General features: G+C 43.1%; 2 protein-coding genes across 2 annotated transcripts in view; one reads left to right on the top strand and one right to left on the bottom strand.

The window, feature by feature from the left end:
* Positions 1-976: 976 nt before the first annotated feature.
* On the bottom strand, positions 977-9,740 carry Rpusd4 (RNA pseudouridine synthase D4). Its single transcript, XM_027411784.2, has 7 exons — positions 9,506-9,740; positions 8,985-9,150; positions 7,381-7,582; positions 5,229-5,322; positions 5,011-5,155; positions 3,433-3,530; positions 977-1,899 (listed from the first exon to the last, which is right to left on the bottom strand). Exons 1-7 carry the CDS (start codon positions 9,692-9,694, stop codon positions 1,660-1,662), a joined length of 1,134 nt encoding a protein of 377 aa, XP_027267585.1. The 5' UTR covers positions 9,695-9,740; the 3' UTR covers positions 977-1,659.
* Positions 9,741-9,793: 53 nt separating this feature from the next.
* The window catches only part of Fam118b (family with sequence similarity 118 member B), a 48,791-nt gene continuing 44,153 nt past the window's right edge, over positions 9,794-14,431 (top strand). Inside the window, exon 1 of the mRNA XM_027411779.2 lies at positions 9,794-9,879. The gene's annotated coding sequence lies outside the window, so the exon portion shown is untranslated. The remainder of the gene's footprint in view (positions 9,880-14,431) is intronic.

Genomic DNA, 14,431 nt, shown 5'->3' with positions numbered 1-14,431 from the left:
TGTATATCTGTGTGTCTATGCAAGTGTATTCAATCCAGGTGCACGTTCATGTGAAGGCCAGACGATGATGTAAGTCTTTCTCAATAATGAGGGTCTCTCACTGAATCTGGAACTTGACATTTTGACTCAACTGTCTGGCCAGCAAGCCCCAGGGATCCATCTCTGCCTCCTTAGCACTAGGTATGTTACTGTGCCTGGCATTTACGTGGGCACTGGGGATCAAACTCAGGGCTGCATGTTTGCACAGCAAGCTCTTTACTTGTGCCTTTTCCCAGCCTCACTGTCTTCCTTTTTTTTTGTTTGTTTGTTTAGCCACTTTACTAAATCAGCATAATCTCTAATTACCTTCTAAATATTTGTCCTTATACCCACAGATAAGTGTTCTTACCCCTCATCAAGGAAACTTCTTTTTCCAACAGGTGAAAATCACTATAGAAAACCACAACCAATTAAAAGTAGAGTTGTGGAGCCAGTGCCAACTCATACATCTACAACACAACTCCTACTTCTAAGGTTCAGGGGTCATTGTGGAACAGGGGGAGGAAAGACTGTAAAGGCAAGGGGGCTATGAGATCATGTCTCTTAGCAATGTCAGAAACTACATCCATGAAGTCTTAACACAATGGTTACCTAAGCATGACCTAAGCAAGGATGACACCAGTGGACATGCTAATGTGGAAGAAAGTTCACAAGGCTTTAACCCTACACAAAGAACTACAATCAACTGAGGGATGCTGAGATTGGGAGAAGTAGTGGTTATCTAATACCAAATGGTCAGCCCTGAAAACATACATATACATGGCATTACATAGAAATAGCAGGTTATATTTATGTATTTAGGAATGCACATACACCCATGCATGCAATAACAACTAAAGAAGAGGCCATGAGTGTGAAAGGGAGTGAGGAATGGGCAGGGTATATGGAAAAGTCTGGAAGCATAAGAGGGAAGAGGAAATGATGTAATCTCAAAAAATTAAAATAAAAATTTAGAATGTTTTTATTTAGTTAGCAACAGGTTGGGAGATTTCACAGAAATAATCTGGATTTCCTGGTTCTCTAAAAGAAAACAGAAAATTTGCCCACAGGGCAACAACCAGCTGGAGCCAATAACCATTAGTTTGTGTGCGTAGTCTGTTGTCCCAGCTACTGCCTTCCACCCTACCAGCCTCACTTACTCAGGTCATCTGCCCATCATTTACCTCACCTAACCAACTCTTTCATAGGTTTGCTGCTAAGGCAGTATGGCACCCATGTTCTAGTTGACAAAAATCCCTGGGTCCCATGATATATGTTTATCCAACACACTCTTCCCAAGGGAGCCGTCCTGATAGCTCAGAAGCTTTTCTTCTGGTTGGATGAAGACAGTTCCTGGCCACACATTCCATCCTTTGACTCTCCTTTACTGGTCCAATCTGTCTGGTCCTAGGTCCTCTTCCATCTTGGTAAAGAGACCTCTCAAGGAGAGACTTCCAGCAGGCTTTTCCACACTACAGTCAGACTGACAGTAAATACAACTTCATTCTTCATTAAAAGTCCTGAAGTGGTCAAGTTTCTTCAACTTATCCCACCTGGCTCTTCTGTAGTCTCTTCCAAGTGAGAAGGCAGCAGAATCCATGACATACAGCAGAGCTCTAGGGCCAACCTGCCCAGCAGCCTTCACTGTGCTTCTACACGCCTGGCCTCACTGCCTTTGCTTTGATCCTGATTTGGCATCTCCAAACCCAGACGATGTAGGGAATGTGCAAAGAAGTGAGGAAGCTTGCAGGCCAGGAGGAGTTCCTCTGTCCTGGAGCCCAGAGCAGGCAGGATGAGCTGCCTGGCATGCAGGTGGAGGGGGATATAGCGGGCCTTTGTCTGATGTAGTCCCAGCTTCTTCAGTGTGCCAGCAGGAAGTTTCTACAAAAAGCAAAAACAAATCCTTAAGAGCACAGCCAGCTACTGCCTGCCTTTAACTAGCAAAGGTGCCTGTACTGACGTCTGCAATACCCAGGAACATCTAGCCCAGGGGCATGCCTGGGAAGGGCTTAGAAATTAGGTAAGAAAAATACAACTATACCAGAGAAACTGTTATTGGCAAGTCTTCTGGCCTTCCAAGAGAATGGGTGCTAATATCCACTAATAAAAAAGACTCCCCACGGTTCTTCAGATAACATGAAAGGCAGCTTTTACCTTATCACAGCCTCCCAATATATGGGAAAGGAAGCAAACCACTAAGGTTCTGATAGCATATCCTGTGGCTCCATCAAGACAGCAACTACTCTGATACCTTTAAAAGCTTGAAGTATGTTCCCATGTCTGGAGACAATACTTTGTCATTACCCATTTCAGAGTCTTGTTTTTGTTTGTTTGTTTTTGTTTTTTGAGACAGGGTTTCTCTGTGTAGCTTTGGAGCCTATCCCAGCACTCGCTCTATAGACCAGGCTGTCCTCGAACTCACAGAGATTCACCTGCCTCTGCCTCTTAAATGCTGGGATTAATGGCATGCACCAACACCCGGCTCCATTTCAGAGTTTAACAAAAGAATAAAAAGTAAGTTTACCAAAACATCTTTTTTTTTTTCCCATCTTCTAAGTGTTTTGAACAACGTAATTTTAGCAGCACCCAAAATCACATATATTGCTATTATTAAAACACTTAAATGTCACATTTCTTGAGAACCCTCACTTACTCTAGGGTATGTCTTCTTCCTAAATATGTGTATTTCTCCCTGTCTCTTGAGGCCTATATTTGCATCTATAGTAAAACCACTTACTAATAAACTCTAATGCTACTTCAAAACAAACAAAGGAAAGAAGTCCTTGCTGGGCATGGTGGCCCACACTTTTAATCCCTTGAACTCTCTGAGTTCAGCGTCAGCCTGACCTACAAAGGGGTTTCCAGGCCAACCAGCCTACACTGTGAGACCCTGTATCTAAAAGACCAAGGGGATTCAGCACTAACACACCAAAGGCGTGGCCATTCATTTGTTTATTATCTTAATAAATAAATACCACCTCTAAAACCAAAACCACTGGGGGGGGGGGGAAGGAGCTCTCTCTCTTATCTGTTAAACAGCACAGAGGGTTTAACCAATGGTGGTTTGAAAGTGTCCTCTACAGTGTTGGGCATTTGAATACTTGGTCCATAGTTGGAGGTGCTGTTTGGGGAAGTTTAGGTTGTGTTAGAGGAAGCATGTCACTGAGGGCAGGCTTTGGGTGCTGAAGGCTTGCCTTACTCCCAGTTTGCTTTCTTTCTGATTCATGCTTGATTTGAGATGGGAGCTGTCAGTACCCAGTTCCTGCCACCATGCTGGCTGCTTGCTGCCAGGCTGCCCCACTATGATGGGCTCTTATCCCTCTGAAACAGCAGCCAAAATAAACTCTCATATATGAGTTGCCTTGGTCATGGTGTTTTATCACAGTAACAGAAAACTAACACAACTAGTATTACCTGAGGGGCCAACCTATTCCAGTCTGAGTACTTGTGATCACCAAGGATTGGGCAATCCAAACCAAAAGATAGGTGAACTCGAAGCTGATGTTTTATTCCTTAGGAGAAAAAGGAAAAGAAACACTTACGAGGAGCAACAGAAATGATGCTACTGCTGAAATCTCCTTCAAATCATATTAAATCAAACCATAGTAAACTGGCAGCACCAAAGGCAATAAGGAACAATGGAGGAAACTATAAGCTATGCAGTACCAGCCAGCTTAGGAAATAAACATACATATTCTGGACATCCATTATCATGGCCTTTATGTCTACAATTACCATAACTTTTTATAATTTTACCAATAGTGGTAAACTATTATTTTGCACATTTCTTTTTTTCTTTTTTGTAGTACTGGGAGTTGAACCTTGTGCATGCCTGGCAAGTATTCAACTACTGAGTTAAATCCCAGCCCCCCCCACATTTCTTAATTACAGTGATATATGTATGTATATATGTATGTATGTATGTATGTATACACACACACACACACACACACACACACACACACACCTCACTTAAGCCACTTTAAGTACACAGTTCAGCAGCACTGTTGCAAAACACTGTTTTGCAACCATCAACATTGTTCATCTTTAAAAATTTCCTATCCTCCCAAACTAAAACTCACCAACTGAAACAATGGCTGCCCATTCCTCCCCAATGGCTTCACTAGCCACTAGTTTTTGGCAAGCATCATTCTATTCTATGAATCTAACTACTCTAAGTACATCATGTGAGATAATTCATACAGAATCTATCCTTTGCATCTGGGTCACTTCACTTAGCATAGTGTTTTCAAGGTTCATCCATGTAGCACATGTTAGAATTTCAGTTTTTTTTTTTTTTTTTTTGGTTTTTCGAGACAGGGTTTCTCTGTGTAGCTTTGGAGCCTATCCTGGCACTCACTCTAGAGACCAGGCTGGCCCCGAATTCACAGAGATCCGCCTGCCTCTGCTTCCCCAGTGCTGGGATTAAAGGCGTGCGCCACCAACACCCGGCAGAATTTCATAGTTCTAAGGCTAAAAATAACATTCTTTTGTATACACATACCCATCCCATGTTACTTCTCCATTCATCCATCCCGGGCTACTGCTGAACAGAGGGATGCAAATGTCTGCCCTTAGGGTTTCTTGTTGTTGTTTGTTTTTAACTAAAGAATAGAATTGCTAAATCAAATGGTAATTTTTTTTGAAGAAATGCTGTGTACATTTTTAAATAAAGCTATTTAAGCTGTGTTCTTCTGAAGCTGGGCACAGTGGCATGTGCCTATAACTCTAGCACTTGGGAGGCTAAGGCTGGAGGATAACAAGTTCAGGAAGCATAGGCTACATAGTGTATATTTCATCTATTCTTTTACCCCCCACAATCATCCCCACGGAGACCTTAGTTTCGGATCTTCACCCGAATCCCAGGATTCCACAAGTCAACTGTACCCACAGCCTGTACACAATATTAGTGGCTCAGAATAAGGGGAGAATCCAGCACAGGCCCTGGACAAAGCATGTCTGTCACCTCCCAGTGGAATGGGGCATCCTCACCAGTAACAGGCTGTAGCTCCACGAGGGCAGAAGAGGGAGTGCTGCTAAGCACCTGGTACTGAGTTACAGCAACATGGGCATTCCGGCTGGCCCGAACCTTTACCATTTTCCCATTGTCCATACGGTAACTCGGGGACAGCGTCATCTGAAGTCAGAGAGATCAAGATATGATTCCCAGGAAGACAGAAACCCATGCCTCAGGGAGGCAGCTCACCTACCTTGTGGTGTTGCTGCTGACCTTGCACTTCCTTCTCGACGATGGGGATATCAACCACTCCTGCCGAGGGCAAGGGGACACGAACAGTAATGGCCCTGGGGTTACACAAAGATTGTTGCTTGAGCCACAGAAATCAGGAATGGATCATAGACATAGAGGTTCTCAAAAAACAAAAAATATTTTTATTTCTCTATGTCTGTATCTGTCATACGAGTGCAGATGCCCAGGGAGGCGGGTGATGGATCCCCTGAAGCTCAGGTGACAAGTGGTTGTGAGCTACCAGTTGTGGGTACTGGGGTCCAAACTCAGGAAGTCTGAAAGAGCAGCAAGTGGTCTTAACCCCCTGAGCCACCTCTCTAGACTCCACATCAATTTTCTCTTTGTTTGTTCTTTTGTTTCCTTTGGTTTTAGAGACAGGGTTTCTCTGTGTCCTGGAACATACTCTGTAGACCAGGCTGGCCTTAAACTCACACAGATCTGCCTGCTTCTGCCTCCCAAATTCTGGGATTAAAGGTGTGCCACTACCACCCAGCCCTCCATATCAATTTTTTTTTAAAGGGCTCCCGTGATTACAAAGTTAGTGCACAATTTCTAAAACAAAAAGGACTATATATTCAAAGCATAGAATAATACTTATAAATCAAATGTAAAATCATAACCCATAGGAAATAGTCAAAGAGAAATAGTCTATTCTCAGAAAGGGAAATTCAAACAGAAAATAAACAGAAAAAACCTATCTGAGTGGCTTTTTAAACATACTTTGAGGTGTGCACTCACCACTGCTGGTCAGAGTCCAAACTGACACAGCTTTTTTGGAGAGCAGTTTAGGTACTATTAAATTTTAAATATGAGGCTTGAGAGATAGCTCAGAGGTTAAGAGCATTGACTAGACTTCAAGAAGATATAGGTTCAATTCCTTGTATCTACATGGTGGCTAACAACCATCTGTAATTCCAGTTCCAGGGGGATGCAGTATACTTTTCTAGCCTCCACAGGCATTGCATGAATGTGGTGCACAGACCAAAATTCCCATACACATGAAATAAAAATAAATTTCAAAAAACTACTAAAAGTTTTTGAACATGCATAACAATCAAATCTCAATTCTGTTTTACAAGGAATATACTCTAAAAACACTACTATGGAACAGGGTGTAGTTATATATACCTGTGATCCCAGCACTCAGAAGATAAAAGCAGGAGAATCAGGAGTTCAAGGTCAGCCTGAGCTACATAAGACCCTGTCTCAAGAAACAAATCAGTGGCCATTAAGATGTTGTAGCAGATAAAGATGCTTGCTTCGAACCCTGACAATCTCAGTTTGACCCTAGGTGCCCATATAACTGGAAGGAGCGAACTGATTCCAAATTGTCCTCTAACCTCTACACAGGTGCACTGGTAAGCACGTGGCCAAATGCATACAAACAGGAACACAAATAAATATTAAAAAAAACAACAACACTGGGTATAGTGGTGCAGGCTTTTCTATCCAGTGTGTGGAAAATATACATATATTGTGAGTTCAAGGCCATCTTAGTCTATGTAGCACAATCCAGGTCAGCCAAAGTTACAGTAAGACTTTGTTTCAAAACTAAGCAAGCAAACAAACAAACAAAGAAAAGGGGTTGAGAAGATGGCTAAGCTGGCTGCACATGTATGATTATGAGCTTGGACTCCTAGCAGCTATGCTAAGCCCAAGTACAGCAGTGCACATCTGTAACCTCAGTGCTCAAGGGGGCAGACACAGGCAGAACCTAGGGGCTAGTTTTCAGCTACTCTAACCAATCAGTGAGACACTCTATCTCAATAAAATATCCTGTTCTGACTTCCACAAGTACACACGAGTGTACATGCACACACAATCTCTCTCTCTCTCTCTCTCTCTCTCTCTCACACACACACACACACACACACACACACACACACACACACACACACACACACACACACGAAACCACTATTTTATCCACATGTATACACACATGAACCACTACTTTATTACTCGATATTCTAAGTATTTAAGTTATTTCATACTCTTTATAACCTCATGATTCCTAGTAAAATGCCTAGTACAATAGTTCCTATAGTATAATAGAGAGATAAAAGATATGCCTTCATTTATCCCACCTCTACCGCCACTAGCAGGCCTCATACCAGTACTTCTTTTCCACCTGGCGAGTTCTAAACAGTTCCTGGACTTGATGTGCCATATCCTTCTCCCAAGCCAACACCATTACACCTGTGGTTTCTTTGTCCAGACGGTGGCACAGATGCAAAGGCTCTGCCTTGTGGCCACGAAGCATCTTTGCCAGGGTGGGTAGTACATCACTGATGCAGAGCTGGACTCCAGGGCCACCTATGAGGGAAAGAGCCAGAGGCTGGAGTTTTCACTGAGGAACTCTTGAGACAATGATCCTTACTACATAAATTGTCCCCATTTCCTATAGTTGTTCTATGAACATATGGCAGGGATTACTAATAGTAACAGGCCCAGAGATCCTACTAGCTATGAGATGAACCTCAGGTCCCCAGTACAGACTACTAAGTTAGAACTTATATTTTATCAAACATCCCCAGGAGTCACTAGTAACTAACGTCTGAGAAATACTCTTCTAACTTCTGAAATTTCTCTTCAGCTTCTGTGGGACTGAGAAGCTCTGAGACATTAAAGAGGAGAAGTTAAGCTGAGGGGCTCTGAGATCAGACATCCCTAGATTTTACTCTGTACTCTCCATTTGGCCTTAGATACATTACTCTCTCTCCAACTCTTTGTTATCTAAAAACATACATAAATATGTTATGAAAAAAGTCAACCCCAGTAACCAAAAACCTCATTAGAGAATAGTAAGGCAAGAACATGTTAGTAAATCAAGAAGAAAAAAAAAATCACAGAACACATTTGACAATGCCTACTTTATTTCTCTGTACTGCCACCAAAGGAGCTATTTATTCCATCTAAAATATTTTTAACTAAAATATTTATTTCCCCCTTGCAAGTCTTTGATATATTTCTTTTTCTTTTAAAGAAAATAAATAAATAAATTATTACTGCATGTATAAATAAAATAAAATAAATTTTAAAGAAATAAAGAAATAAAGATTTCCCCAATTCTGATTCACTTCAGCTGTCCCTTTTTACTATATTCAGCAGAATCAGGACATCCATTAATTTCCAGACACTTTGGGGTTTCATGTTAGGTATAGTCCAACACACAAACACATCACTCCCTCCCCCACTCCTATTCATTTCTTCTTTCCCAGTTTTTGTTTGGTTTTTTTCCCCCTCTACCTCTTTCATTTTGAAATGAGGTTTTGAAATTGCTGAGACTGGTCTGAACACCTGATCCTCCTGCCTCTGCCTCTCCTAGAACTTGGATGACAGTTGCATACAGGCACCCAGCCCTTTCCCCCGTTTTGATGGAAAATAACCATTAGACTGTCAGCACACAGCTTTTTGTATTTCTCTGCAACAATCTGTGTGGGAGGTTGCACACAGCCCACAGTCAGAATTCCGCTTTTGTATTTCTCTGCAATAATCCCCGTGGGAGACTGCATATAGCCCCCTGTCAAGATATTTGGAAGTGGGAACTAGACACTGGTTTGTCTTACCAGTAATCATATACATACAATTGTAATTGTATACTATACAAAGGTTGAACTTGAATTCAAGAGTGCCTCACATATAAGGCTTCAGAGGTGCCCCTAGTTGTAGAAGGAAGCAGTAGCAGGTTCCTTTCCCTTGCCCTCGTGGTTCTTACCGTGGACAGGGAGACCATACGGTTTATTAATGACCACAAGGTCCTTGTCCTGGTGGAGAATCCCTCGGCTCAGTTCCTTAGCAAGCACATTGGGGTGAACTCTCTGTAGTTGCTGGGTGAATCGCACTAGTTCCTGCACCCTCCGCTGAACAGGGTTTGTAGGGACCTAAGGAGAGAGAAGGGTGGCAAAAGCTTAATGTGGAAGTGAAGCGTTGGGGGGTGACCTTAAGTGAGATGTAGGTGAAAATTCGTGCGGGGAATGACTGTGTTGTAGAATTAAACTCATACCTTCCTTTAGGACCATACATAGGTGTTTATCATACCCATGCCTGGCAGTAGCAAAAGTGCCCACAAAGACACTGTGCCAGTACTGTCCGTTTCTCTCAGAGGTAATCCGACTATCACACTGTATATCCTCAACACTGGCTTACTTGCTATTACAGAAACTGCCTACTGCACCCCACACCTGGGAAAGCCGTGAGAGCATTGCCTCTTGGGTATTGTGGTCTTTCCGGGCTCACCGGCATTTTCTTCGTCTTTTGCTCTTTTTTCCGGGCTCGGAGCTTCTCCGCCAATCTCTGAGCATTCAGAGGCCTAGAGGTAGTAGCGCTGGAACAAAACGGCTTGGATCCGGGAGTGAAGAGTCTCCCAGGACGCAACTTGCTACTGAGGACCCGGAGACCAGGCGTACTCAACCTGGGCGCCGCCATCTTGCCGAAGGCGGGGTCAGACAGCACAGCCTGAAGCGGAGCCACCAGAGGAAGGGGGTGGAGGGAGGGCGGGCTCTGCTGGTCACGTGGGCTGACAGCCTGCAGGTCACGTGGGCAGTGCGCGCTCAGTGCGGCTGCGCCGGCCGGTAGCTGCAGCTGGAGCGGTGGCGTTTGGAGCAGACGCGGTGAGTGTGTGGGGAAGCCAGGCTGGGGCTGGGAAATGCCGGTGCCTCAACGGTTTTCGCGTGGCCCGGATCTCCGGTCTTGGAGAGCACTGTCCTGGGAACGGTGTCTCGCTTGGGGACAGGACCCCCACTGAAAAACTCTTCTTCCCCGCCCCCGCGCCCTTTAGAAGCGAAGCCGGAGAGACACAGGCTCCTCAGCCTTCATTCGCACCTGTCTCGTCCCTCTCTTTTAGCAACCACGTCCTCGGCGGGTCCTCGGAGGGACGTGTCGTGTTCCCTTTCATATTCTTGCGGTTCGCCCTCCGGACATTCCCGGATCTCTCGTATTCCAGCCTCTCTCACTTTGCGGCTGCCAACCCCTTTGTTTCGCGTTGTTTGTAACCAGTCCCTTCTCCCGAGAATGACGCTTCTTTTCCTTCATCCAGGACCCCTACCCCATATGACCTACCTCGAGAGCCCCGCGTTTTTTTTTTGTTTTTTTTTTTTCTGATCTTCCTCAGGAGTTCGTTTCTTGAGGTCTCCTGTCCCTTCTCTACTCTTCCCAAAGAAAGGGAAGAACGTACAGATCGCAAACCGTTTCCCTTTTGCCTCCTTTAGTTTTTCCTCCCATAGCTTGAAACTGTCCAACCCTCTTTCCCTTTCCTACAAGGGAATCCCGTGCCCGATCCTCAAACCACGGCTCTCCTATCACCAAAGGGCAGCAAGAATGTGAGCAGCTGTTTGGAACGGTAATCCCGAAAACACCTTGGGATGCGCATGCCATTTGCTAGGGAAGCTGATGCTAAAGGATGTCGTGAGAACTAGTGACTCTTCTCTGACGATACAGGGATTGCATTTCAGTTGGAGAATAAGTAATTCAATTAGGCTTGGGGTCCTTCTCCCTCCAAAAAGGATCAGCAGAGACTGCATTTTGTGTGAAACCGTTGAACAGGTGGGTAGCCTACCGAAGACTAAATGTTGAAGAAGAGTTTAAACTTAATGTGATAGGTAGTTGAGAGTCTTTGAAACTTCTTGGGAAATTCCTTGTAAGTGGAACCGCAGATAGGAATCTGATAATGCAACGCAGAGCAGATCGAAAAGAAAAGGGTTTGTAGGCAGGAACCTAACTAGGCTACTGCAAAATAGGTGATCATTTATGAGGACATGTCCCATTCCGTGGTCTTTCCTCCTGCTCAGTTCTGTCCTCCTGCTCAGTTGTGAATTAACATTTATGCAGTCAAGTTGTATCGTTGGGAGCTGTTGTTGAGAATTCCTTGAGGACTTTTTTTTCTAATCCCCAAACCTGCTAATACAGTAAGAACACAAATACTTATGGGTCTGCAGTGTTTCCGAATTGGGTTGGGGTTTTATTTATTTATTTATTTATTTATTTATCTATTTGTTTATTTATTTATTTGGATTTTCGAGACAGGGTTTCTGTGTGTAGCTTTGGCGCCTATCCCGGCACTCACTTTGTAGACCAGGCTGGCCTGGAACTCACAGAGATCCCCGCCTGCCTCTGCCTCCCGAGTGCTGGGATTAAATGTGTGCACCACGAACACCCGGCTGGGTTGGGTTTTTTTGTCTGTCTGTGGATTTTGGTTTTTTTTTTTGTTTTCTTTTGGTTTGGTTTTTCGAGACAGGGTTTCTCTGTGGTTTTGGAGGCTGTCCTGGAACTAGCTCTTGTATACCAGGCTGGTCTGGAACTCACAGAGATCCGCCTGCCTCTGCCTCCTGAGTGCTGGGATTAAAGACTATACCTCCACACCCAGCTTGTTTCTGAGCATTTTGAACCGTTTTACTTGTCAGTTTTTGACATGAAGAAGGAAAGCGGAGAATGGGGGAAAGAAGACTTGTCTGTGTTTCTTTGATAAGTGGTCTAGATACAGAGTTCCATTGGAACAGTTTGGAAAACAGTTTCTTCTATTAGTGGCTCTGTCCCCTCTCAACAATAAATTCACAAGTAGAACACCTTGAGAATGTCCACTCTAAAGAATTATTACCCTTTCTAATAAGCTCCATTTGTATGTTCTGATGTAACTAAACTGTTGAGCATCACTTGTTAGTCATAGGAAGACCCCTTTTCATAAAACATGAGCATCAGGACTTAAGTTACACCTTTAAGTGAATTTAATTACACACCTAAACCAGGTATGGGACCTTTATGGTTTGCTGGAGGGTGTGGAAAATCCTGTTTATACCTTTAACTTTCTTGCACTCTTCAAGATTAATTCTTGTTTTTACAGCATTGGCCTTCTGTGGCAGGATACAAAGTGAAGAAGGAACTCAGATGTCATTGCAAAGCTGTGTTCTTGATTAATGCAAGGCACACACTATAATGCCTGAAAATAAAGATGCCAATCACTGTGTTGACGAAGAGACTTTTAGGGTTTTTCTTGCTGAAATTTTCTAGGAAGAATGTAAATAATTCAGTTTTGCTGTTTATCTCTACATGTGCTTTCAAAAGTTAGTTTCCTTAATGCTTCTCTCTTACATACTGACATTTCACAATTTCAAATAGAGATATAAACTGGATGTGGTGGCACACATATTTAGTCCCAGCCCTCAGGAGGTAGAGGCAGGAGGATCTCTGTGAATTCGAGGCCAGCCTGGTCTACATAGCAAGTTCCACTACAGCCAGGGCTACACTGAGAGACCCTGTCTCAAAAACAAAAAACAGTTATGTTTACAGTTTATGCACGTTCATCCTCCTTTCCTTCAAATGTGGATTGCCTTTTTCCTCTTCCTTATTCAGTCAGAGCTATTTTCAGGCATTCTCTTTACTACTTCCTCACCAGCTTCATGTTGTCTTTTTGATTAGAGTCACCTCTTGTCCAAAGGTTTTCTCAGTCCATGGAAGGAAATAAACATTCTGTTTCTGGGTCATCATTTTTACAGAGTACAGATCTATTCAAACATGGCTTATTTATATAACTACATAAAGAACTTGATGTTGGCTTGTAAAGGTGCTTGCCACCAAGCGTGATGACCCAAGTCCCACATAGAAGGAGTAGAACTGACTTCTCACAGGTTGTCCTTTCACCTCATGAGTTTGTGTGCACTTGAGCATGTTCAGGTGCTCTCGTGAGCTCTCAAGCACACACACACACACACACACACACACACACACAATAATTTTTAAAACTAGATGATCTTTTAATAGAACCTTTTAAAGATGTTGTGTTTTCTACAGAAAAACAAAGTTCCCTTAATATTTCATAAATACAGACAATAACTAATTAATAAGGAACCATAAGCACCATACATGGAAGATTGATTGGTTCACAGAATGCTAAGTTTTGCTTCCTGAAACAAAGATTTGCCAGTTGCAGATTAACCAGGGATCCCACTTGCCTGAAGAGCAGGAGGTACTTGGACATTGTTCTATGATTTTAGGGAGATTAAGACAAGCAATTATCGAGACCTTACTGGTGGTTTCCTGGAAAGTGTAGTCTTGGGAGCCAGGTGATCTGGGTTTAGTTGCTATGAACTTGACAGGTAATTTGGGTTTTGATTTTTCATCATTTAGCAGTTGATCTTTTTAATACAACTCTTAAGTATCTGTTCTGTGAAGGTTTTCAAAAGGCACTCCAAAGCCTCTCTTTTGTCCTTAACAAGTGAAATTTATTTCAGACTTAACTTTTAATGTATTTAGCACCTGATCAAAGAATCTAAATTATGTTCCTCCTGAGCACCCCACCCCAGTTTCACTCTACTGAGCTGATATTTGTATTTGGAGTTTACCTAATGGAATGGTATTGGGATGATACTTAAGACTTCCAAAGTGGGGGTGGTGAGATGGCACAGTACATAGAGGTGGTTGCTTCAAGAACCTGGAACCCCATAAAGGTGGAAGGAGAAAACCTACTCCACAAAGTTGCCTTTGACCTCCATGCTTGCTATGGTACATATCCCCTCTACCCTAAATAAACAATTAAAAAAACGAAAAGAAGGAAAAGCTTTCCTAGGTGTGGTGACACACAGGAGGCAGAGGTAGGTGTATTTCTGTGACTTTGGGACCAACCTAGTTGGTCTACACAGTGAACTCCAGGCTAGTCAGGGCTGCAGAGTGGGACTATTTATTTACTTATTTTTAAGAAGAAAACCCTATAGCCTTATAATGTAGGTTGTGGACAGTAATTTTTTCCAAACTACCTTACTTTTTTTTTTATTTTTGAGACAGGATACTTACCACTATGAAGTCCATGTTTTCCTAGAACTCACTGTATCACCCAACTAGCCTTGAACTCTTGTCTTCCTGAATCAGTCATTTCCTGAATACCAGGATTATAGACCTACTGCCACACCCAGCCTCAGACAGGCATTTTCAAGAAATGCCTTTGTTGTATTGCCTCATACTTTTATATACCTTTTGACCAATGGTCCAAAAGGTGTAGCTTAACCTAGTACTTCCTGGACTTTGGTGTTTCATGAAGCATGGAAATAGTAGCTGTGTCACTAGAGAATGCTGGAGGTGTACCATATGAGGCTACTGGCCTAGTTCCGTCTGTCCACAGTCTCCAACCTGGTAGTACCAAAGACTGAGAAGATAAAATACCCTACCCTGATATAT

This window comes from Cricetulus griseus, chromosome 4, assembly GCF_003668045.3.
Source record: "Cricetulus griseus strain 17A/GY chromosome 4, alternate assembly CriGri-PICRH-1.0, whole genome shotgun sequence".
NCBI classification, from domain to species: Eukaryota; Metazoa; Chordata; class Mammalia; order Rodentia; family Cricetidae; genus Cricetulus; species Cricetulus griseus.
Note: the sequence above shows the minus strand (reverse complement) of the source record. Positions and strands in the feature narration are given on the sequence as shown.

Coding starts and splice junctions, on each gene's coding strand:
- Rpusd4 (XM_027411784.2), bottom strand. CDS start 9,694: ATGGCGGCGCCCAGGTTGAGTACGCCTGGTCTCCGGGTCCTCAGTAGC. Junction 5,156..5,228: donor GTCAGCAGCAACACCACAAG/GTAGGTGAGCTG, acceptor CTCTGACTTCAG/ATGACGCTGTCCCCGAGTTA. Junction 3,531..5,010: donor GGAGCTACAGCCTGTTACTG/GTGAGGATGCCC, acceptor TTTTCTCCTAAG/GAATAAAACATCAGCTTCGA.